Genomic DNA, 25236 nt, shown 5'->3' on the forward strand with positions numbered 1-25236 from the left:
ATATGTTTATAATTGTTACATGTTCTGATGGATGATTCTTTTATCATTATAAAATGTCATTTGTTTTCTTTAGTACCCATCTTTTCTTTTAAAGTCTATTTTGTCTGATATTAATATAGACACTCCCGCTTTCTATGGTTGCTGTTTGAATGATTTGTCTTTTCCCAAACTTTTACTTTCAACCTATTTGTGCATTTAAATGTAGACTATGTCTCCTGTACATGGTATATACTTTCTATATCTAGAAATTAGCTAGCCTGAAAATCTCTGCCTTTTGATTGGATTTTTAATTTACTTGATTTTAATTTATTATTGATATAGTTGGATTTATATCTGCCATTTTCTTTTTTGTTTTCTATATGTCTCCTGTCTTCTTTATATCTCTATTCTTCTGATACTCCTTCCTTCTGTATTAAGTAAATATTTTCTAGGGAAAGTTTTTAATATCTGTAATGCTATTTTTACTATGTTATTTGAATTATTTTTTTATTAATTTCTCTGAAGCTTACCATATACATCTTAACATACCAGAATCTACCACAGATTTAAACTACCACAGATATTCAGTTAATTCTAGTGTGATATACAAAAATTGTTCCTATGTAAGTCTACACTCTCTTTTGCTGTTTTTTGTGCTAATATTGTTATATATAATTTAATATGTATTATATAATTATAAAGATATGTATGTCTTTGATATATAAATCCTAGTCATTTTAAACAAAAAATGATATTATTAAATAATACTAAAAAGTTCAACTATGGCTTATCAGTACAATTATAACTTTTTAATAAATAGGTGATATTCTTTGCTTAAATGATGCATACATACCTGGATCTGTTAATTTCATCTTTATGCGTAGTTTCATGTTGACATCCACTTTCTTCATAATCAGTTGTATTTTCCATAAACATTTTGCCAGGCCATCTGGGCATACATAGACACCAATATGTCTTATTGTCTTCTTCAGTCAAACTGCCATTTGCACAAATCTATTAAAAATAAGAAATAAGAATTTTGTAAGTGTCCATCATACACTACATATTAGAATCATTTCAAAGTTTGAATTTCATGGTTTATCTTAGGTATTGAATTCATGTGTTCCTTTAGCAAGGGTAAAATAAATCAGTTTTGATTTATATCAAAATCATTTTCAACAGTCATATTCAGTTCATACTCAAATTATGACAAGAATATATAAATTGTAAAAAGCTGAAGAGATCAGCATCCATTAAAGAAGTGTTTAAAATTTTTATTTAATTTTATTTTAATCATATTTTCATAGATATTGCTTACATCTTAACTGATATGATGGAAATAGCATTGTATTGAAAACCAGATCCGTGGAAAACCTGTTTCCTGAATCATAAATCGCTTTTGCTTCTTGAGTGACTTACTTGGATTCACCTTTGAATTGATTGTAATATTTTACTGCATCCCTTATAAAAAATGAGTTAAATAAAATCTTTAACATATGTATTTTATATTTGCATGGAAATCAAAATTTTATCTTTTTAAAAAAAATATCACTTAAGCCATTTTGGATGTCTTCCACAGATATGGCCAATGAAGTTACCTGAAAGAATTAGGTAAACTTTGTCACCAGAGAAATGCACCTCTTATGGAAAGCTTAAATCGAGGCATATCTTTTCCTAACTCTCAGAAGTGAATTCAAAATAGCAATAGAACTTTGATAACTCGTCTTTGTTTTCATTTTCCTCTCAATACTTTCATGTTTCCTTTTTGGTTTTGGTTTGTTTATAGCCAATAAGTTTTGCCCCATCACTGGAAACAATGATTAGGGATTTGGTTTCATGCTCTGATCTTTTGGTGACAGATTAATGATTTATAGAGATCTAATTTCTGTTGAGTAAGAGTCCACTGAAATCTGTTTTCCCATTTTTCCTTTTGGAGCTCAAGTCAATTAAGAATTTCAAGTCCACTAGGAAGGAGAACTGCTTTTTGACACGGATAGATGAGTTTTTTTCAAACGCTGTTAACTCTTAACCCATGACTAAAATATTATAAATATAAAATAAAGTTAAAAATAAATAAAATTTTTAAAATTATAAAAATAAAATAATAAAATATTATAATCGAATCTATAAGTTCTCTCTGTGTCTGTACGTCTATGTGTTTGTCCTTCAGAAAAATCTTTGTCCCTTACCATTTGAGCATATAATCATTTCCTTCATTGAGAGGGTATTCATTGTATAGTTTCTTAAATTAAAGAAGCACTGTCATAATAGGCTTACAAAGTTAAATAACACTTAGGCTACAAATATTAGCAATCATGACACTTTTATTATTCTCTCTCTCCATATATACGTGTATGTATATATAAATATATATACCAGTTGGCCAGCCCTGGTGGTCTAGTGGTTAAGATTCAGCACTGTCACCACCATGGCCCAGCTAGTTTCCCAGTCAGGAAACCACACCACCGGTCTGTCTGTTGTCATACTGTGGTGGCTGTGTTGTTGTGATGCTGGCTGTAAAGCATATCAACATCTTCCCATAACTTCTCCTTTCTGAGACACTAGTAAAATTCTATTAAGCTGTTGTTTTCCCTTATCCCAGGAAATCTAAAAGAATTAGGTTTTTCTTCATCAACAGAATTGTTTGGCCGTCTTTTGGAAGGTCAGCAGTGAAGAAACACAAAATTCTGCAAAGATCCAATTAAAATGCCGTAACTACCAAGGCTCAGGATCCTAGACTGCAAACAGGCCATTACGCATAATGGACTGAGACAAATACCCAAATTTCATCGAATTCCCAAATGCTAAATTTATTTTCTCTCTTCAGGATAAGAAAACATTTTAGGAATCCTTTGATTATGTGATTCAATTTAATACAGAGAGAGAGTAAATCTCTCTCTTTTACTCTCTCTGTCAACATCGTTCCTCTGATGAGTCTCTAAGCAGAGGTTTCCTGGGAGATGACAAGCATAGGTCCCATTGCATCATCATCCAGATGACCTGAATGAACAATGAGTTCAGATGGCAGCATCAGTCTGCATTCTGTAGACAGAATTTTTCCTGGGTCACCTTTGCAAAGTCTTGCAAACACTTCTGTTAGGCCCTCAGTTGGGATTGACTGACTTGGCAGGTTCTGGAGACATGACATTGCCCAAGTGCCTTCCAAGTGTCACAGGCTTTGACACGACACATTCCTGCCTTCATGTTGTGAGTCATGTACATAACTCTAATTGTCGGAATTTCTCAAAGGACAATCTGAAATTGTAGTGGCCACTCTGGGGAAATTTTAACATGAACAAGATTGTTCATTTGACAAATGCATTAGAACAAAAAGATAGAAACTCTCCTGAGGAGAGTCTCTGCGCTGTGTGTCTACTAGAGAGATTACTCTGTTTAATGCACAAGAATCCATCTTTCATTAATATACTTATGGGATTAATAAGCACTATATTTTTAATTATACGGCTCCATGGAATTGTCAACGATATGAGTTATTCTTTAAATTGTCCATAATAACTTGTTTTCGTGTGTGTGTGTGTGTTTATGTGTGTGGGTATGTGCGTGTGTGTGTGTGAAAGGGTTTTCTGCATTTAAGACTCTACTACACTTTGCTGAGAGGAGATAATTGACCTTTGACAATTGTGAGTTCATATCTGCCTGAAGCTAGCTCCCTTTCACTTCTTCATTTTTGCTATTTTTTCCTTTCTCTTCTGCTTGGAAAATTTTTCAAATTAATTGATCATAAAAAATTTCTCTATCAATATATGGACATTGTAGGACTATTGTTCAGATAAATAGTTAAAAATATAAGCAAAAGGAAAATGGTTAACTGTGCTTTATTTATGTTTTCCCTTTGCTCAAAAATTAACAGAGCAGAAAATGTATATCTGTGTTTGTGGGTAACATAATTAATGTTTTAGATGAAAATAAAATTAGGCCCTTAGAGTTTTGGCGTAAACTTGAAAGTCTTGATTTTTTATAATATATAAACACAGAGCTTTGTTTATATTAAAGGCAGTTTATGTGATTTCCCAATAAGTAAATGACTCCTCAGGCAAATTAGAATGATTTAATTTGACTTTTAAAGAACTATTCTATCATTTCCCCGGATTGTTTAAGATTATAAAAATATGAAGTTGAAATAATCAAAATTTTAATAATGGATATAATTGAAAACGGTTTAATCTTGTGAATACTTATTGATTCTACTACATTGATGTACTGGAATGTGTTACTGATGATACTACAAATCATAAGGACTTAACGTGATAGAGTAAATTGCAATGTCCAAATCTTTGGTCGACATTAAGATCTTACACTGATATACAATTGAATTAATAAATCATCTTTGGATCTGAACAAATTTTAAATAAGAAAAATATATAAATATCAGTCTCTAAATATAGTTTCAAATTACCCCGTTTCTTACAGAATGGAAATTATGATGTGCAAATGTCAACTGCTGTATATTTATGTTTATTTTGCCTAACATAAAAGTTGCCAAATTGCTATAAAATGTGTGATCATGAAAAAATAAACAGCTGAAAAGTTATTGGATTGCTATCTTTGTGTTTTCTCTTGAGTCTAAAGAAAAGTGTTCCTTTAAAATTGGTAATTATTTTAAAATACAGAGAAATAGAAATATTTACGAGATAAATATTATTTGTTTATTTCCTAAGAGAAGGTATACAGTTACTTATTTAGTAAATATATAATGTTCTCTAATGTGATAATAAAGTTAAAAACCTTAATTTCACCATCTATGTGTAATCACGTATCTGTGATTGACTAAAAACATACATGTAAAAGTATATTAAGCTTAGTATATATGTTTATGAATTTTAAAAACACAATAAAAGATATATTTGAGGTCATACTTGAAATTAAAAGGTGTATGGAATTTGAAATCTGTTTGCCTGTATTTGCAAATCCCCTCTAGATGGTTGAGTTTGAAGTAAACAGTGATCTTTTATTATTTTTTATAAAGTTAGGTCAAGGTTATTGGATTTATTCATAATGAAAAGAGCTTACAAATCTTTATTGAAAATTTTATATGAATGATATAACAAACATAAAATTAGAATATGGTTTTTGTTTCTATAAAATGACCTAATTAGGTTGTGTCCAGACAATATAAATTACATATATTCTGCTAACTGTCTAAACTTTTTGAAAAACCCCTGAATCATTTTGAGAAAAAGTTCCTTACTTTTTAAAATTAAGACCCTAAAATTTTTGTTTGTCATTGGTATTTGTTTGAAAATATTACCCTAATTTGTACAAGATGGAGGTGAGATGGGAAAAAGAGCGTTTGTATTCTTGCTTTAGGCCCCAGAACTGTTAGTGGTGAGGCTGCTCAGAGATTAGAAATCTCCCAGAGATTTAACGAGATCCCAAAAGACAATGATCTTTATGATCTATAAACAAAAAGATGGCACAATCACAGCTGTGTTCGAGAGGCTTGAACCAGTCAGCAAATTATAACATGAATAGAACACAGAAAGACCAGTGATAAAATGATAGTTAAAACTCTTCATTACCTCACTATATTATAAACATAAGAAGCAAAAAGATTTCCAAATCAATTGTTGAACATTTGTTTATGAAGTTATATTTAAGCTATGCACATCCTGAACACTGAATTTGCAACCTTAACATTTCTAGCTTTTTTCTAAACAGATGATTATGAGTTAAAGAGAAAAATGAAAAACTGCTCCATAAATTTACCTTACCTCCATTGTTCCTTCACATAGGAACCATTGTTCATAGTCAACGTCTTCAGATTTGTTCCTATAGACTGCATCTTCAGTGCAGTTTGCAGCGAGAAAGACACAGGGATCAACAGCCACTTCACATTTTTCACACTCAGAGCCTTTCAAACCAAGAGATGAAAAATTAAATAACCTTTCACACACTTCAATTCACACTGAATGTTAAAGACAGTTGTCAAATTATCTGATAATATCAATTTGACAACACTCACCACAAGATAAGCTTCTATATATTCTATATTTATAGAATACTCTGTATCTATAGTCTAATATTCTATATGTATAGATTATTAAATTTGAAAGAGACTTAAAAATGAATAAGACCCAAACCACTTATTTTACCAACAGACTGAGAAATAGAGCAACAGAGCAAGACATGGATCCCAGGCCAATGTATTATTGTAAAATGATCAAATGTGAAATAAATTTCCAATTAATGACTGTAAAAATGATGTAATAACTATAAGCATAATAAATTTTATACAAAAAGCACTCTTATTGTTTTTATATTGTAGCTGCATAGGAAATTATTTCAAAAGAAATTTGGGAAAAAGTCCTTAAAATATTTATAATAAAAAATGATCCCAGTCTCCTGACAATAAGGAAGGAAGGGAACATGTGTGTGTGTGTATGTAGGTATAGATATATACACATGTATACATAAATATAAATAATTTAGCTCCTGCACACTCTAATGCTAGATATAATATCTGTGATACAATAAAAAAATGAGATTGCAAAAAAGCACAAGAATGTGATCTATATTCAAGAGGAAACTTCTTAGTAAAAATAGACACACAGATGTCCCAGACTTAAAATTACCATACAAAGATTGTAAAAGATCTATGAGAAATGTGTTGAAGTATGTATAAGAAAAGATGAATATAACTGGTAAACAGATAGGGAATTAGGGAATGAGAGATTTGGAAACTGTGAAAAAAATTTTAGAAATGGAAACCCCAAAATTGTGGGGACAAATGAGCTAATTAAGCTGAGTTGAGAACCTGTTATTGATATTGACCCTGATATCAGTTTCCCCACATTAAACCCAGCATATATGGGATAAAATCAAAACACTCATTCCCTGCTTACTCTCTGGCTTCCTGGCTCCAGAATCTACTGTCCTCCATGGAGACAGACACCGTCAAGGACAAGCACCTAGATTATTTCCTCCCCGCAAAGAGATACAGGCTGGTGGGAAAGCTGCTGACCAGCAAGGCCACAGACTTCTCCTTTCTGCAAGTAGTCTCAAGGCCAAAGACAGGCTGGTGGGAAAGCTCCGACCAGTAAGGCCACATAGGCTCCCCCTCCCCTACCTAAAACCCCAAATAAAAACCCTTTCTTTTAGCTTTTCGGGGAGTTTGGGATTTCAGCATTAGCTGCCCTCTCTCCTTGCTCAGAGCTGTGCAAAAATAAAATTCCTTTCTTCCACCACACCCTGTGTCAGAGATTGGTTTCCTGTGCAATGGGTGAGCGAACTCACTTCAGGTTAGGTAACATTATCTTTCATTAATAGATGTAATATTCCCAGATAATGAAAGAATTTGGGATATCTGATGCAATCTCCTTGTGAACATAACTAAACCTTCTAGTAAGAGACCAATACTATTTGTTAGGGTGAGGGTACGTATTCACAGAATCATCTAGCTAATACCCCTATTTTAGGATTGCTTATGGTTAACAAACCTAAAATCCATGGCTTGTGAGACACGACTTCCTGAAAACTATCATGTTAGCTGTGCAACTTGCAACTGAATTGTAAAGTAGAGATGATTCACAAGCCGAAATCTCCCTGCTGTGTGCAGACCTCATTTAGAAATCTCACATATCACTCTGGAAGAAGGAAGAAGCTAGGAAGCCAGGCAGAATGTCCTGAACCTTTTCAACCTTACCAGTCTAGCTTGACTGCTTATAATCTTAAGATGATAAAAAATTATTCCTACACTAGTTATAAAATAATCAATGAATGGGATTATCAGCAGATCAGACACAAGAGAAAAGAAGATGAGTAAATTTAACGATGTCAATAAAAATCATATCTTCATGTACCAAGAGAAAATAACTCAAATATCGTCATGCCAGCCTCACAATCAATTGATAAGTGTTCGTTTCTATTTTCTAGAGGAGTTTATTTAGTATTAGATTTAACTTTTATTGAATATTTGGGGGAATTGGGATAGAAGACTATATGTTTTTCTTTGCGGAAAAATTTTTAAAAACTATTTTATTCAATTACTTTAGAACTTGTGGGATTATTTAGATTTTATATTTATTACTGAATCAGTTTGCCAACTAGTATTTTTCTAGGGATTTATTTCATCAAAGTGGTCCAAATTACAAGCACAGATGTTTCCTAATGACGTATCTGATTAAACGTTTGGGTTTAGCTGAGATATTATTGCCTCTTCCACCAAAAGCTTCAAAAAGGAGGTAATAAAAAAAAGTAAAACAAAAGCCTAAACCCACGAAGCGAACAGGAGGGGAGATACATGAGGAAATATTTTCAATAAATTTTGAGAAGTTGAAAAGATGATGGAGGCAGAGTGACTAAATTAGCAGAATGGCAATAGTCAAAACAGAAAAGTCTAATTAGAGGACATATTTATGAAAAACAAACTCATCCACCTAGCAGAAATCTTAAGATGCTCAGGACTTAAAGGTACCTGAAAATGTGACACTAAGGCAGATTCTGCAAACAGGAGATTAGTTGATATAGCTTCTCCCTCAAATCACAAACTCAGATAATTATTCTGAACCCTTGCTCACCCCCTCCAGGCCCACAAATAGCTTTAGAGGTTTATTCTGAGGAGAACGAGATTCTTAGAGGCTCTTGCCTCAAGGAAACCAAGCTCATTGGGGTTCCCCCAGTGAACAGCCAGCTGTCCACTTGCAACTCTCTAATGAGCTGCCAGTCATCAAAGCCCATCTTCATATGGCAAGCTTCCAGTAAGTCTTCTTAGGTCCTCACCGTTAGATGTGATCATGCAACATTTGGCAGAAAGATTCCAAATGAAAAAGAACAAGCATCATTAAAAGTATTTACAGAAAACCAAGATACCGAATGGAACAGAGGAAAATTAAAACAAATCAAAACTATACTATTAGAGTTATAAGAAAAGTTATCTATCTAAAAGAACAGAATATCGTGAAAATGTATAATTTTGACAATAGAAAAATGTTCTAGAAAATTAAAAATATAATAAAACAAAACAATTAACACTAGTTTTGAGATATTTAATTGGGGGAATAGAGTAGAAAATAGAACAAAATGAAAAGAAATGGAAAATAGATAAGAAATTATGAGAAAATGAGAGGATCAACTTAGGAGATGCAATATCAAATTTTTGGACTTAGGGGTACAGAAAAAGAAAACAGAAAGGAGGAATTTTTAGTGCACTAATACAGAGACTACCTAGAAATTGAAAGACACACGCTTCCAAATAAAAGGGTTTATCAAGTGACCCACATATGAAGAAGAATACAATCATGGGATTGTAAATTGATGCAGCCACTGTGAAAAGAGTATGGAGGTTTCTCAAAAAGTTAAAATAGAAATACCATATGACCCAGCAATTCTATTCCTAGATAGTTATCTGAAGGAAACAAAACTACTAACTCGAAAAGATATCTGCACCCCATTTTCACTGCAGCATTACTGACAATATCCAAGACATGGAAATAACCTGAGTGTCCAGCAATGGGAATGGATAAAGAAGATGTGGTATATATATACTTTGGAGCGCTATTCAGCAATAAAAAAGAATGAAATCTTGCCATTTGCAACAACACAGATGGACCTTGAGGGCATTATCCTAAGTAAAATGTTAGATAGAGAAAGACTAGAACACTATAATATCACTTATATGTTGAATCTAAAAGAAAAAAAATGAACTCAGAGAGAACAGATTGGTGGTTTCCAGAGTAGGAGGTAGGGAATGCGTGAAATGAGTGATGCTGGTCAAAAGGTACAAATTTCCAGTTATAAATCAGTTGTATATGTGTAGCATGTAATGTATGGCATGGTGACTACAGCTAACAACATTGTATTGTATATTTGAAAGTTGCTAAGAGTAAATCTTAAAAGTTCTCATCACAAGAAAACAAATTTGTAACTGTGTGTGGTGACGGATTTGAATTAGACTTACATTGGTGATCATTTCACAATATATACAAATATACAATCATTATGTTGTACACTTGAAACTAATGTAATGTTAAATGTCAATTATATCCTAATTTTAAAAAAAGGAACATAATCCCCAAATGTCCCAATGTAGTGAAATTTCACAACACTGGGGCAGAGAATGTAGAAAAAGGCTTCCAGAGAGATAATCACAAGTTGACTCTAAAGACTCACAAGGTATTATATACACGATTCTCCATTATTGCATGCCTTTCTTTCTTTTCCTTTTATCACGTAAATCATAGATTTTTCACATCAGTGCGGGGAATATGCCACAATCATTTCTGAATCTGCGTCTGCTTCTTTGTTCTAATAACCATTGACGGCATGGATAATCTTGCATATGTATTACCTAGCACTTGGATGGGAAGCATGTATGATGGGAAAGCTGGGTCAAACGATATATCTATTTATAATATTGGTAGATATTGTCAAATTGTCCTGCTCCGATATTATGCTGATTTTAAATTTCCCCAGCAATGGATAAAATCACGGAGCTGTCAAGCTCTCAAATTTTTGCCTCATCCTAACAATTGAGATGGCAATTCTATTATATTCTAAATTTTCTGCATGACTTGGATTTATTTTTGGACTTTGTATTTACATATTTCTGACTATCAATGCACAGTACTATGCTTTTCAATACTGAAGCTGTACAATATGCTTTAATATCCGGCAGAGCTAAATCTGTACCCCACTTATCCACACAATGCACTTTTTCAGAGCACACCTGGCTTTGTTTAGTTATTTAGTTTTCCATGTGGATTTTAAGAAATTAAAACAACAACACAAAAGCACTGTTGTTATTTTAGTGAAATCATAATAAATATATGAAATCATTTGGAGGTTTGAAATGTTTAATACCTTAGGTCGCCTCTCCAACTGCTTTGTATATCTTTAGAATTTCTTTCCAGATGTTATGTATTTGTAACCACACTGTGGCGATATGTAGTTTTCTCAATTTAGAACTTACATATTTTCGTTTAGTCCTATGCACTTTAATATTTTAACTGCTGTTTACATGAAATCTTTCCTTCCATTATATCATTTAATTAGCTCTCATCTGTGTATGAAAGCCATTTATTTCTATTTAGGATATTAATTATTTAACTGAATTCTGGTACTGTAAAAATGTTCTGAAAACATTATTATATGTAATATAAGTGAAAAGCACTAAACCACATTTGGCTTTTAAAACTCAGATTTTTTTTTAAATCTTGAAGTAAAACCCTAAAATCCTAAATGGCTTTGGAATAACAGCAGGCATTTAACAAAAGAAGACTTGAAAGTGTACTTTCGATAAGGCTTGCTTCAGAGATACAGGATTTTCTACTCTCACAATAATCATTATAAAGTTACGAAAGTAATTTAGAATGAATAGATTATAATTAATATCTTGTAATATCTTCTACCATAAAGAAGATCCACCACTTCATAAAGGAAAAAGAGAGAATTAAAAGTAAAAGTCGATATGCAATATCGATTTCCAAACGCAGTAATCATTATTCATTTAGAAAAAAAGTTCACTGGCACATAGTAAATGTTTTAAATGTATAGGTTTAATTTAGTTAACTAAACTGTAATGATCACAAGCTTCAAAAAAGAAAAGTATTCAAAGAGAACTGATCTCTTTTTTGGTATGATTTCATCTTTTCTTAACCATGATTCATATTATCTTATTTCACTTCACAACTCATTATCCTCTGTCAGTATCTCCTTTTCTCAAACCTAATAATACATATAATGAACACAGATGATGACGCTGAAAAGAAATAGTGCATGTCAGCTCTTTCGTAAATTGTGCGCTGTAGACCAATTGTCCTTGAAGGGGCTTCTTCTAATTAATTACCGTCCCTTCTTTGTAGAGCAATCACATTGGCAAGAATTGATTGGGCGTGTAAGACACTTCATTTAGTTGGTAGCAAAATCTCTTAATTAAAATAATTTTACTGCTGGTAAAATTAATGCACCCCATGCAAATTTACCAGCTTGATTTTAATGTTCCTCTTCAATTATATTTTATGAGGGAAAAAAGGAAATAAGATCTTAACAGAAACAACCAGAAAAAATAAGAATTACAGAAGATGTATAATTCTAGTTACATACTTTGTTCATTTATCCCAAATTCTGTTTTGTATTGAAATCTTTACTGAGAGAAGTTGCTTTGTTCAATCTTTGTACTGACATCAAAAAGGAATTTGGGTGGCTCTACTTAAATATTTATTGACTCTTCAGCTTTATCACACTGACTTCTTTCACTGGGACAGCCCAAGTCATTTAGATTCTCAGATGTGGAGGTCACATAATTCTTATTTTTGTAATAATTACCTATATTCATTAAGTTCTGACCATAGATTCATGAAGGCATAGTGACTAAATACACTTATATTCCTTTGATGGTAATTGCTCAAAGCTGATTTATCCATGAGCAATTCTGACTTCATATTACCCCCAACTCCAGGAAAATATATTTGTTACACTACTGTCATTCATAAAATTAACGATGTTTGCTCAAAGATGATTTATCCATGAGCAATTTGAATTCCTATTACTCTCTCTATTTTTCCTAAAAAAGACATTTGGTATTTTGTTGTGAATATGTTCCCTTTACCCATTTTTAGATCTCAAAGAATTTTATTGTTTAAAAATAAGTAAATGTATACATGCATTATTCCCACTTTGAGACAAAAGGAAATCAAGTATAAAAATGATGCAGACACCGGAATCCATGAACTGGTTTGGCTGGTAACAGCAGGTCATGTTTCTCAACCTGCACACCTTTGAAGATCACCCGGGTCCACCTCAGTACAATTCCTCTTGGATTGTTCTGCCATGGAAGCCTAACAGCAGTATGTTTTAAAAGATCCTCAGGTGATAATCTGTGGCCAAGGTTTAAAACCACTGAGCTAACACAATCCCTAAAAAGTCCTGAGATCAGATACTTTCGGGGACTTCTCTAACCTGAGTTGTTCCTGCTTGTTTGTTTTGTTTGATGTGTCATTTGTAAAACAGTAAGTATTCATAACGCAGTCTCCCAAGTCCCTTTGAGCATTAATGCCATTTAATCAACAAGTCATTGCTGTCTTCTACCACTTTTGGTCTTGAGTGTGATTTGCTTAATGAACTGATAACTATTTCTGTCATTAGGGGTTGTTAACTCTCCAGAATACCATCTCATGAACATGATAAAATAAATTATCATGTCTCCTGTTTAAAAGGCTAATTGTTAGTTTACTTCAACACTGTTTTAATGTAATAGTAGTCTTATAAGTGCAGCAGCTGTCAGTTGAATAAAAGAAGCCATTAGTTGAGAACAGACATATCAAATCTACTAATTTACTGATTGTTGATAAACTATAATGCCAAAATATCACTGACGGAGAAAACATTCTTTCAAATGATTAATTGAAGTACCATACAGTCTTAAGAATGTGAATCAATTTGCATGAGCTGAGTCAAATAGTATTCAAAGTGTAATCAAAGAACAGAAAATTAGCCTCATCAAAATGGACTTTGAAATAGGAACTGCTGTTTTTTTAAAACAATTAAAATGTATTTGATAAAATATATGTTGGAATTATTTGAAATGTTAAAGTCAGAAAATCAGGCTTCCCGCAACTTCTCTCACTTGCTCTCTGCATACAATCCACAAACAAGAATTTCCAATTATTTTAAGCTTCCATCACCTTGAGATATGACTACAATGCTCCACCCTTCTTCCCCTCTCCAATCTATTTCTCCACTTGATCTTTTTTTCAATGTGTCAGACTCTACAATGATTTCCTATTCCTTTTAGAATAAAAAGCTAAATAGTTAACCCAGCCTTTTAATTCTGGCACTACCCTCACCCCACATCTCATATATACTCTTGTTCTTAGAGTTCCAGCAGGCCTTCAAAGATTTCATCTCTTCTAACTTAGTGTTTTTGTTTTTTGTTTTTTTTAACCCACTTTGTAGGGGTAGGACTGACATACACAAAGTTGTAGATCAGTACAATCATATGCATCATAATAACATTGTGGTCAATGTCGGAACACACGTAGGACAGTGGTCCCATAAGATTAGTACCATATAGCCTAGGTGTGTAGTAGGCTACACCATCTGGGTTTGTGTAAGTACACTCTCTGATGTTCACACAATGACGAAATCACCTACCAACGCATTTCTCAGAATGCGCCCCTGTCATCAAGCAACACATGACCGTATACACCATTGAAACCGTAATCACAATCAATGTCATGAATTTATCCATCACCGTCAAAAATTTCCCCCCACTCCCTCCTTTTTTTGGTTTGTTTATTTTGTTTGTTTTTATTTTTTCCTTCTGCAGTAAGAGCATTTAACATCAGATCTACCATCTCAGCAAATTTTTAAATATACAATATAGTATTGGTAATCATAGGCCCTATGTTGTATGAAAGATTTCCAAAACGTATTTATCTTGAATAACTGGAACTTTGTACCCTTTGAAACACAGTGCTTTTAAAAATTTAATTCCCTGAATCTAGAATGCTCTCTTCTCCAACTTCTCTAAGGTGGGCTCATCTCTGTATCTCTCTTCAGGGTCATTATATCACAGAAACCATATCTAACCTCCCAATTTATTCTCCCAGGGCCCATATTTTCTTTTCTCTTTTTCTAAAACAGATCCTTTGATTGTAAGCTTTCATGGGAGGACACTGCTTTCTGTAGGAGCATTTTATTTCAATTTACAATTATATATCTATCATTGTGAGTATCTGCCCAATAACTCCCCTCCAGAAATAGTCAGATCTATGAGAGTAGGAAATAGTGGTAGTTTTATTCATACATGTATATTCTACACCAAGCAGAATTCCTGGGATGTAGTACGTGTTAAACATATGTCTGTTAAAGGAACAAATCAGAGAAAAAGGGTATTAGATTCATTTTTACTTTATTTTGTGTTTTGAGATACGAAATATTTCATGTAACTGGAAAATTGATATTTACCTAATAAATTTTGAAGTGATTCAGGAAAACTAAAAAAAAATTAGCTGGTTTACCTGTTAATCCCAATTGCCACACATGTTTAAATTGAGGGTGAGGAACTTTAGCTGGGCAAATATCATGGCTGGCGGCTCTGCAGTAGCAGGGGTACAGATGATTTAAGCAAACATTCTTCAGAAACCAACACGAATTTCTCATGCACTCTGGACTGCATGCATTCTATAAAATGAGAGTATTGAAAAGTGATAAATACCTTACTGATATGTGTTTCAGTTGTATATTTTTGCTTATGAAATACACAGCTAATTTCTGAAACTACTGAGTAAACTTTATGTGACATACCTTTATTACCACTCTTTGCTTATTCCTTCTATTCTTTTATCTTCTCTTTTTACCACCTTTCACTGTAGTCAAGTTCAAAATGCCTATGTGATGTTCTTTTGGCTTTGACTGACTCTTCAGTCTACAACTGCCCCTTATCTTCTGTTTTCTAGGCTATAATATTTTTTTTCACAAATTAAAAATTACTATGGTATAAATTAAGAGACATAAAATTTAAAATACACATGCCCCAATAGGATTAATACCAGAAAATGCAAAGGTACTGTTCAAATTTGTTGGGTTCTTTAAAATTTGTCATTTGAAAATATTTTAATATAATTTGTGATATTTGTGATTTGCCTATGGTAATCTCTGGTATCTTCAAATACAGAATTCATATCTGGTTTATAGTCACAGTGAAATTAATTAAATTTAACCAATTTCAAGTCACAGTCAAGCCATCATTAAATTTTAATGCATGCTACTTTACCGAGGTCTTAAGATGGCATAGACCAATAAGATAAATTTAAGCCCTGGAGACAGACGACAGATATAAGTTCTGTTTAGAGTATACCCTACAATCATGTCTACTTCTCTGAGTTTCCAGTGAGCAATTCCCCCTGAATTTGGCAGAGGAAAGCACAGCTGAGTCATGGGGCACAAGGAATTACTAACATCTGACATTTACTACACTAAGGAAGCTTAGTTCTAATTCTTTCAAGTCATGATGACCTTCTACCTTGATTTGCAATAAAATTTCATAATGGCTAGACAAAGTATGAATCTTAAAGTATAAATCTCTACATTAATTTATAAATGAGCAAATAACTAACTGAAATCAACACTAAAGATTAGCAATAATCTGAAAAATCATCATCTGACTATATTGAATGGGTACCAAGAGAATACAATTCTATGATAAATTTCTAAATCTTGAGATCACCAAAAGCTTTAACCTATCACTTTTATGCTAAGACACATAATTTTAAACTCTATGAATGGCAATAATCAATCTTCAATATTAGTGAACATTGTCTCCTACTGGATTTGTGATCTTCATCGTGATAAAAAATACAAAAGCCTAATAAATTTGAATGCAGAACTGTACAAAATAAACTTAGCAAAGTAGCATGTTATTTGCATCGAGAAGACCGTGTAGAGTTATCTCTTCACTTAAAACAAAACAAAAGAAAAAACAAAAAAACCTCACTTAAACTAAGCCACTTCTTAGGTTTTTGGTTGTGTTTTACTTGTGTGTGTGTGTGTGCTTGTGTTTTAAATTGAGAACATGAGAGGCAGCTGCACCACGTTTATTTTGTCTGGCAAACTCAGGAGCGATCCATTTAGAAAGAAGACTTTGTATCTTCTGTCACAACTTTGGAAGAGGTGGACCTGTAAGGAGTAGGCACCAACTAATCATGACGAATGCCAGGCAAAATGACAGGAATAGCATGGATACCTGCTCAGAGTGGTGCCATGCTGCTCATGTTGCTAGTTTGAATGACACTTGGAGACAAAATAGGGCTCTGGCTTTTTCTGAATAAAAAAATCAAAGTCCCTCATGACAGCTTTCAAGGGAAGTCAGAACAATTTATCATTAGACTCAGTCTAGACTCTTCTGTCCTGAATGAGGACACTGTGAAGGTATTCTGACTTTAGATAAAGTTTGGATTTACAGGGGGTTATTTGGGATGGGAAATTGGTGCTATTGTTACCATTTATAAATTATGGCAACACCAATAAATTACCATTTAACTTAACAATATGAGTGAAGGGAGCAATTTATTTCATGAGACCGCATGTAGAGGTTAGGAAGTATGGTGACACAGGTCTGTTTCTGAATTTGACCTCTCATTCACGACTTGTGTGCTCATGTGAGAATTCAGATAACCACACACACACAACAACAAGAAAATAGATGTACAATATAGCCTTTAAAACAGGTTAACAGAACATAAGTAAAGCAAGATAGTGAGATGGAAGAGGTCAGGCTTTTGATCAAGTAATGAAACTTTATCTCTTAACAGCTCTTAGCTTTCTCACAGCCAAGGAAAAAGAGAGACCATGAAAATATAGCACAGTCTTCTTATTGATTAATTTCATTTTAGTGGATTCATTCTAGTTTATTGGGAAAACCATATTTCCAGATAATATTTCTAAAGGATAATTGTCATATGGTAGAGCATGTTTAACAATTAATAATATTTTCATAGAAAATTATTTATTAAATTGGTCATGAATTCATAAAGTTTTCTTTGCATAGTGTTACTTTATTCAAGGAAGATGGTTTTAAATAAATCAAATTCTTCCTTTTTGAGTACAAATTTAGTAAATGCTGCTAATGAAGGAAAAGTAGTCATTCTGAATTCATGTGGATATGATGACTAACACAATAAACATTTCCTATTAAAACGCTGTTTTCTTAAGAAGTTCCTATAAACTTAAATAGAAAGACAATTTACTGATTCAGAATCATTTTTACAAACAGATCTGTGTCTTTGTGGAATTTGGTTACTCTAAAGTGGTCTCTCTTTTATGCTGAAGTGAATTTCCAGTAGAATTAATAGTCCTCTCTGTCATTAAGTTACCTAAAGTTCCACAGTGCTCTCAGGTGACATGGTAATGTTAATTTTTCTTCATTAATTATATTTGGACCCAAGGGGTTCTAAAAAGAGTTTACATGGAAATTCTCACTTAGCTATTTGAATTTTAATTTCTTCAAATTAATACTTGGAAGTAATGCCATTAAAAATAACCCTTATTTTTAATGCTGCATCCCATTGAATTTTTGGATTGGGTAACAAATATTTGTTAAAAAATCTGTGGTGGTCTGAGGAAAGATGTCAACATTCATGAGTTTCAACCTTTGAAATAGAAATATGACTCTCCTTTTATAAAATAAGTTCACTTTATGTGAGAGAGTGGATTTAGGGTGAGGAACTCAGCTGTTTGCCTGGGACTTGATTTTTTCAGCCCTAAAATTCCTGTGTCCAGTGAAGGCCTTCAGTCCTAGGCAAACTCAGATGGATGGTTGCCCTAAGTAGATCATCTATTCAAACTATTCCTCCTGAAATGAAGCAGGATGAGGAACAGAGCTGCAGCTGGCATGTGATGGGAGAAAGAAATGACCTGTTGCTCTAGGCCTCTGAAATGTGTGTGTGTGTTTGCGAGGGGTTAATACCACAGCATAACCTCCCTAACACACTTACCAAAAGCTTCCTCCATCTGGAGGTGAGACTAAACTCATTTTCTGAGGATTGTTTCAAATTTGAAATATTTATCAACTATGGTACATTGGCCCTTATCCTACAAATATATAGCTCATATTTCTGTAAGAAAATTAATATTACATTCATTGCAGTAAATAATAGGTATTTCTAAATTGTTAATAAAAATATACATGGAAAATGGCAGTGTTAGTCTATCCTGTACTTGACTGCCCAGGTTAGCTATAAAAATTGAAAACAGCAAACAATTCAGCACTTGCACTATTACATTCAGGAGTGAGTGGGGTGCCAGGGGGCGGGGGTATACACACATGCATTTGGAAGTGAACATCTATCTTGTTGTCGACAGTGAACTAATTAACCGGCACATATTAGAAAACTAAACTTGAACTGACTTTGAACTTCAATAAGCTTGAGAGAGCATAATTTTGGTAAGCAAACAGTGAAATTAAGACAATGATGAAGTAGTTTCACAATGACAGTAAAAAGAATCAAGAGTCAAGAAAATTGTCCATAAAAAGAAAAGCAATCTATTTCTTGTATCACATGTCAGTTTATGTTACATCAGAAAGGAACAAACTTTGCAGTACCAGAGTTTTGTGAATTTTATTTAATTGACACAAAATACATATTCATAACAATTTTATAACCCTAACCAACTGATTTAATATATCATGTGCCAAATGTATTTGATAATGCTTTCCTTAAGGCTTTTCTTTTTTATAAAGGGAAACCAGTTTTGATTGATAGTATGAAGATGATTTAAAAACAACTCTAGATGTTGATTTCTTATTTTAACAGCCACATTTCTTAGGCAAGATAATGATTTCTTGTGCCATATTAAGTGTCTTACATTTTCTCAAAGAAACTGTTTCCCCAAATCATGGCTTCTACCTGTCATTACAGCATCTATATTCTCTGATGATTCTATTTATATTCCTTTGAAGCATTTACCAATTTTTAGAAGCTGTATAAGAATATGTAGATTTTTTTCTTTTCTATAGTGAAGATATTAATAATAGGGATAAGCAATCCTCCATCCCTCTCTCCCGATGTGTGTGTATCATTTTACCATGCACATAAACTTTACCATTGTTCAGATACGTTCAAAAGCATTATCTTATTTTATTCATTTCATTTGAATTTTCAACAACCTTGATAAAGTCTTATTGTACTCTGTTCTATACTTCAGATAAGAAGACAATTATGAATTTAGTTTTTTTTAAGTTCATACACCTCAATTCTCGCAATGCTAGAACATAAACCTATACACTTGGGATTCAAATTCCATCATCTTTTACTTTATTTTTCTTTCTTCTCTATTCTTCAATAGAGGTAGTATTGGTGCAAGTGTTAATTGACTGACACAAAAGAAATAGTATCGCTAAAAATTTGAAGTATAGAATCCTATAAATCCAAAGTTTTACTGTGTTTGTGTCACCTCCTCCCAGCACTGCCATTTCTTATTTCATTCACCTTCTCAAGTTAGTACTAATAAGTCATTAAGATTTATTTGTAAAATATTCCACCTAGTTTTGAAAATTTTGATGATCTTTGAAAGAGCGGTGATGAATCCTCATAGAAAAAAATTAGAAAATATTCAATGATATACTGCCTACAAAAAACTCAATGTAGCTTTAAGGACACACATAAGACATACAAATACAAATGAATTTAACTTATATATAATATATAAACATATAATTAAAATTTACTTTACTAATATATAGTATATATTATTACATATATATTAATTTACATATATAGATATGTAGTCAAAAGCAATAAACAGACACTTTATTAAAATGGAGGTGGGGGCCAAAATGGAGACCTCTCTCACCCTTGGTCCATGGGTGACCCAGACAGGAAGAAGAAGGACTTTCTCTTCTTGATAGGCAAGATGCTCAGCCAGTGAGAGACGTGCAGCTCAGCCAATGAAAAGCCACTACACGTGGAACTCTCAATTCTTCCAATGGACTCTGTTCACTCCCGACTCCCTCTTCCCCTCCACAAAGAGCTGCTCTCCTTTTGCTGCTGGGGACTTGCACCTGGCACCCAATGGTCATAGACCCCAAATCATAATTTTTTTGCTGATCCCAAATAAGCCTATTTTTGCTGGAGAAATAATTGGCTGTCTCTTTAAGGTCAAAAACATAAATATAATCTACAAGTGTTTAAAGTGTTTACTCATTAGGAGATATTTCTTTCCCCTTCTTAAATATATACATTTTGTAAAATTATTCTATATTAATATGGATAAAGTGTAAAATTCTCCAAGGCTATCCTGTTCTCTAATGTATTTATTCCCTCTGAAGGACTTTTGTTTTTAAACCTCCTAAATACAGTGTCTGTTACAAAAACTCCTATGGTTGCTTTATACTAAGTAAAGAAAATTAGAAAAGGCACAGAAAATCTTCAGAGGGAAGTCATTCCTTCCTGTTCCACGTTGAATCAATTAGTCTCCAAGCAGTATGAGAATGGTCTGATTGTCTTTACTCCTCAATCAACTTTCGGCTCCCAGGCTGTAAATGGCTTTGCCATGATACTAAACCCCAGTGATGGTTTCTCACACAACTTATGCCCTTGAATGCCAAATATCATTCAATTTTAGAAATGTATTTGATAGTCTTAGAAAGAGGCGAAATGATGACCTTTATGACTTACAATAATATTAAAATTACTTGCCTTTAAATTTAAATAAAATTAAAATTCCCTATAACAACTATAGTTAAATTTCATCTTTTCTGGAGAAATAGCAATATTTCAACTTTAAAAATACATATATATAATTTTGTTTCCACAGCATTTTCAATTTTCTAAATTGATGCTGTTTTTCATGACATGGTTAGACATATTTGACAAGGTTGACATTCTAGGAAGAGTATATCCTTAACAGGCTAAGAGTGACTCAAATATTCTTTTTTACTTGCATAAGTAGTTGAAAAATTAGTTTAATAGTTAATCATTCATCTGGTTTAATACAAATCAAGTTTCTGTAGCATTTTGTTATATTACTTCAACCCATCTGTAATTGGTATTTTGCTATTTAACCAAATATTTAAATTAAATATTTGTGTTACATAGCCTTTCCATCTGTAAAAGTATATTTTGAACTAAATCTCCCGCCAAAAGCCTTAAAATTTCTCCAGTATCATTTTTGTATAATCACTATTTACCTCACTGATTTCAGTTTTTTATTTTTTATGTTTTTTATTTTTATTTTTTTTAAAGATTTTATTTTTTCCTTTTTCTCCCCAAAGCCCCCCGGTACATAGTTGTGTATTCTTCGTTGTGGGTTCCTTTAGTTGTGGCATGTGGGACGCTGCCTCAGCGTGGTCTGACCAGCAGTGCCATGTCCGCGCCCAGGATTCGAACCGACGAAACACTGGGCCGCCTGCAGCAGAGCGCGCGAACTTAACCACTCGGCCACGGGGCCAGCCCCCTGACTGATTTCAGTTTTTACACCCAGAAACTTAAATCTTAAATTTGTTTTCCCAAATAAATTATTGAATATTTTCTCTTAAATAGCCAAATGAGTAAATTTCTTAAATAATTCCTTATATATCACATGAATTCTGATTTTGTCTATATAAATCTCCATAACTGTTGGGTATTCCTTCTAATAAATTGCCATTGGAGTAACATATGATTTTCCCCAGACTTTGACTCCAAAATATAATCAACTAGATGGTTTTACTTATTTTGTTTCAAGTCATGGTCGACATATTGAGGCAGTCTTTCACAAGTAAATTTTCTAGCCTTAGAAATTTAGTAAATTATACTATTTAATTCAAATTTTTTAAAAAGTTCAAATCATTGATTAGAAAATTTTCTTGCATGAGAAATATTAAAAAATAATCTATGAATTCTATTAGTCATTAAGTGGAAAACAATTATAGATCTGCTAGATTAATAATATTGAAATACGAAAAGAATAAAACTTTAAAATATGATAATTTGGCATGAGTTGAGATAGCCTGGTTCATTGCTGGATGTGAGTTTAAGACATACTTTAACTCTTGGCCCTCATAAAAGAGATCAAGTTGTATCACATTAAAAATATTAAAATTCACCATGGCATCCTTTACTTTGGGACCAATTCTAGATAATTTAAAAATTCTTTCAGGTCTTTCTTATCTCTATCTTTTATATTAAGAATTTTATGGAGGAAATTCACGGACAATGTGCTTCTCTGGGTCACTTAGGGTCAAAAGTTGGGCTCCTTCACCCTGGATGACACCACTGAGCTCTTAACATCATTACTAAAGAGATAGAAAATGTGTATTAAAATTACGTCTTTGGCCAAGTAGAACCTTGTGGAGTAAGAAGAGAGGCAGCTAATTTTTAAAACTGAAACTTATGTTTCCTGATTTCTATATTCACTGTTCAAATAGGATGAGTAATTTTAAATTTTTTTGCATGAAAATTTAACTGGGTGACAGTGCATTTCAAGCTTTTTTGGTATGATTATGTAAGTAAACTTTGCACTTCACTGTAAAGAATTCTAGTCGTCAGCATATTGTCAGAAGGAATTTTTTGTAAGTTGAGACAGATTTCTTGCAAAAAGACACACTAACTTTGCGAAGAGCTGTGGAAAGATAAACCGAGTGAAGACTTAGGCTATGGAATTTTAGTAATTTACTAAGAATTAGTGAAGTACATTTCTTTCTCTGTCCTCATAATGAATGCAAGAATAATTAGGGACTGACCTAGATTTGCTAATAGTAAACCTACTCAAAATACAATGGCAAGAACCAATAAAAAAACTGTTACTCCAATTCTTTCAGGACCTACAACGTTCCTGTGGTCACCACCCATCTGCCTGCAATTCTCCCTCGCTACACTTTTCTGCCTAATCACAGACTTAGATAGGAAAAGATTATGAAGAGCTGGGGAAGGTACATAGAAAATAGACTTTAGATACTTAAGTATATATTTAAGAATGCTTAAGTATCTGTGGATCTCTCTCTCTCTCTCCCTCCCTCACTGTCAGTCTGAGGAAAGAATCCTCCTTATAATAGGTGGATTCTATTATCAAACCCAAATTTTGAGTGACCATTGTAAAGCATGAGATGAGATCATGGCATGTGCCTGCGGTACAGAATTTCCACAAAGGAGTTTTTCAAAAAATATTCTTTTAATGAGAACAATAGTGACATGGCACAAATAAGAAGGCCAAGAACTCTAAAAGAGTAAAAAAGAAGAATGGAGACATTTTCCATAAAGACACCTTACTAAGGATTTCACCAAAACTTATTGAGGAAGAATGAAAGTTAGTTAACTCTGTGCTTCTGTAATAGCTGCCATTATATCTACAATGAAGATGTTGGCTATATAGTCAATTACATGTGGTTCTCACTTCGTAGTGTGGATTGCCTTATTTTTAATTAACGCTTTTGTTGGTCTCTTAGAGTGCCAGGTGAAAACATTACTTCATAAATTGTTAAAGATAACAGTGGAATCATGTAGATCATAATTCATAAAAATTAGATGTCCATATTCTTGGAAGAACACTAGCTGAACAGTGATCCATGTATAAACCAGACCTAATTCAACGCCTGTTATACCAGACAAGCAACTGATAGGATCCCGTTTCATTCTCCAATGTGTCCTGGCGTGGATGATAAATTAGTAAGTCACGCACACATGCAGGATGTGGCATTAGCAGAAGCTATTCCTGTCTGAGTGAGTGATGGGAGAGCAAAATGTTAAAAGACAAGACCTCACTTTATGAGCATGCCTGCTGTTTCCCTAACTAGCTGCCAAATGAACCCACTGAACATGTCCATCATTTCAAAATAAATGTAGAATTTTAGCCATTCCTTCTGAGATACAGTCCAACCAATCATCTTGCTCTTTTTTATTCACTTATGTCACTTAGCACCGACAGCTCTAAAACTCAACCAAAACTAGAAATGCCCACTAACAATAAATCTAGGGTGGCTTCTCTTTGTGTTTCCTGTGTGTCTTTTGGAGAGGACCCATTGCCATTCCTATACTCAAACTCATGTGTTCAGTTAGAGAGCTGCTCTAATAATTTTCAACTAGCAAATTTATTTTTGTGTTAAAAATGAATTTTCTAGAAATCTCTGTGCCTTTGTTTCCTGTTGCTGCTGAAATTAATGATTACAACCCTAGTAGTTTAAAACATTATTCTGTTGTATTTCTGGAGGTCAGAAGTCCAAAATCTGTTCTACCTAGGTCAAGCCAAGGTTTCAGGAGGGCGGGCTGCTTCTGCAGAATCTGAAGGGAGGCTCTGTTTCCTTGCCTTTTTCAGTTTCTAGTGGTTGCCTCTATCCCTTGGCTCGTGGTCTCTCCCTACATCTTCAGAGAACATCACTTCAGTCTCAACTTCTGTCATCTCATCACTTTCTCTGTTCTGACTCCTTCTGTGGCCCGGTTATAAGGATCTTCGTGATCACATCAGCCCATCTGGATAATCCAAGATAATCTCCTTGTATCAAGATCCTTGTCTTAATCACATCTTCACAGTCTCTTTTTCCGTTTAAGATAACATTCACAGGTCCTGGGGATTAGGGCCCAGGCATATTTGGGGTGCCATTCCTCAGCCAACCACACTCTGGATTATTCCCAGCAACCGTTCATGAAAGCAATCCCTCAGTTTCCTTCACATCTACGGTTGACACCCCTTTGTAGGTACCTGACCTTAACACAGTGACAGATATGATGGCTCTAACTCATGCTAATGAGCATTTTTGGAGGAAAGTTGCCATCTTAAAGATCCAAAACATAACATGAATGAGATTCACATAAATAACCATTCTTT

At 33.3% G+C, this 25236-nt stretch overlaps 1 protein-coding gene across 2 annotated transcripts in view; it reads right to left on the minus strand.

Annotated features, from left to right (window-relative positions):
* Positions 1-813: 813 nt before the first annotated feature.
* Positions 814-25236, minus strand: part of LOC103546267 (protein eyes shut homolog) — a 319923-nt gene continuing 295500 nt past the window's right edge. Inside the window, exons 6-8 of one of the 2 annotated variants that reach the window (XM_008512739.2) lie at positions 14958-15120; positions 5712-5851; positions 814-993 (exon numbers count right to left, since the gene is read on the minus strand). In XM_008512739.2, coding sequence (XP_008510961.1) covers positions 814-993; positions 5712-5851; positions 14958-15120 — 483 coding nt within the window. Of the gene's footprint in view, positions 994-5711; positions 5852-14862; positions 15121-25236 lie in introns of those variants that run through there. The other variant, XM_070584833.1, reaches the window with a different exon arrangement.

The sequence above is a fragment of the Equus przewalskii genome, chromosome 19 (genome assembly GCF_037783145.1).
Source record: "Equus przewalskii isolate Varuska chromosome 19, EquPr2, whole genome shotgun sequence".
Lineage (NCBI taxonomy): Eukaryota > Metazoa > Chordata > Mammalia > Perissodactyla > Equidae > Equus > Equus przewalskii.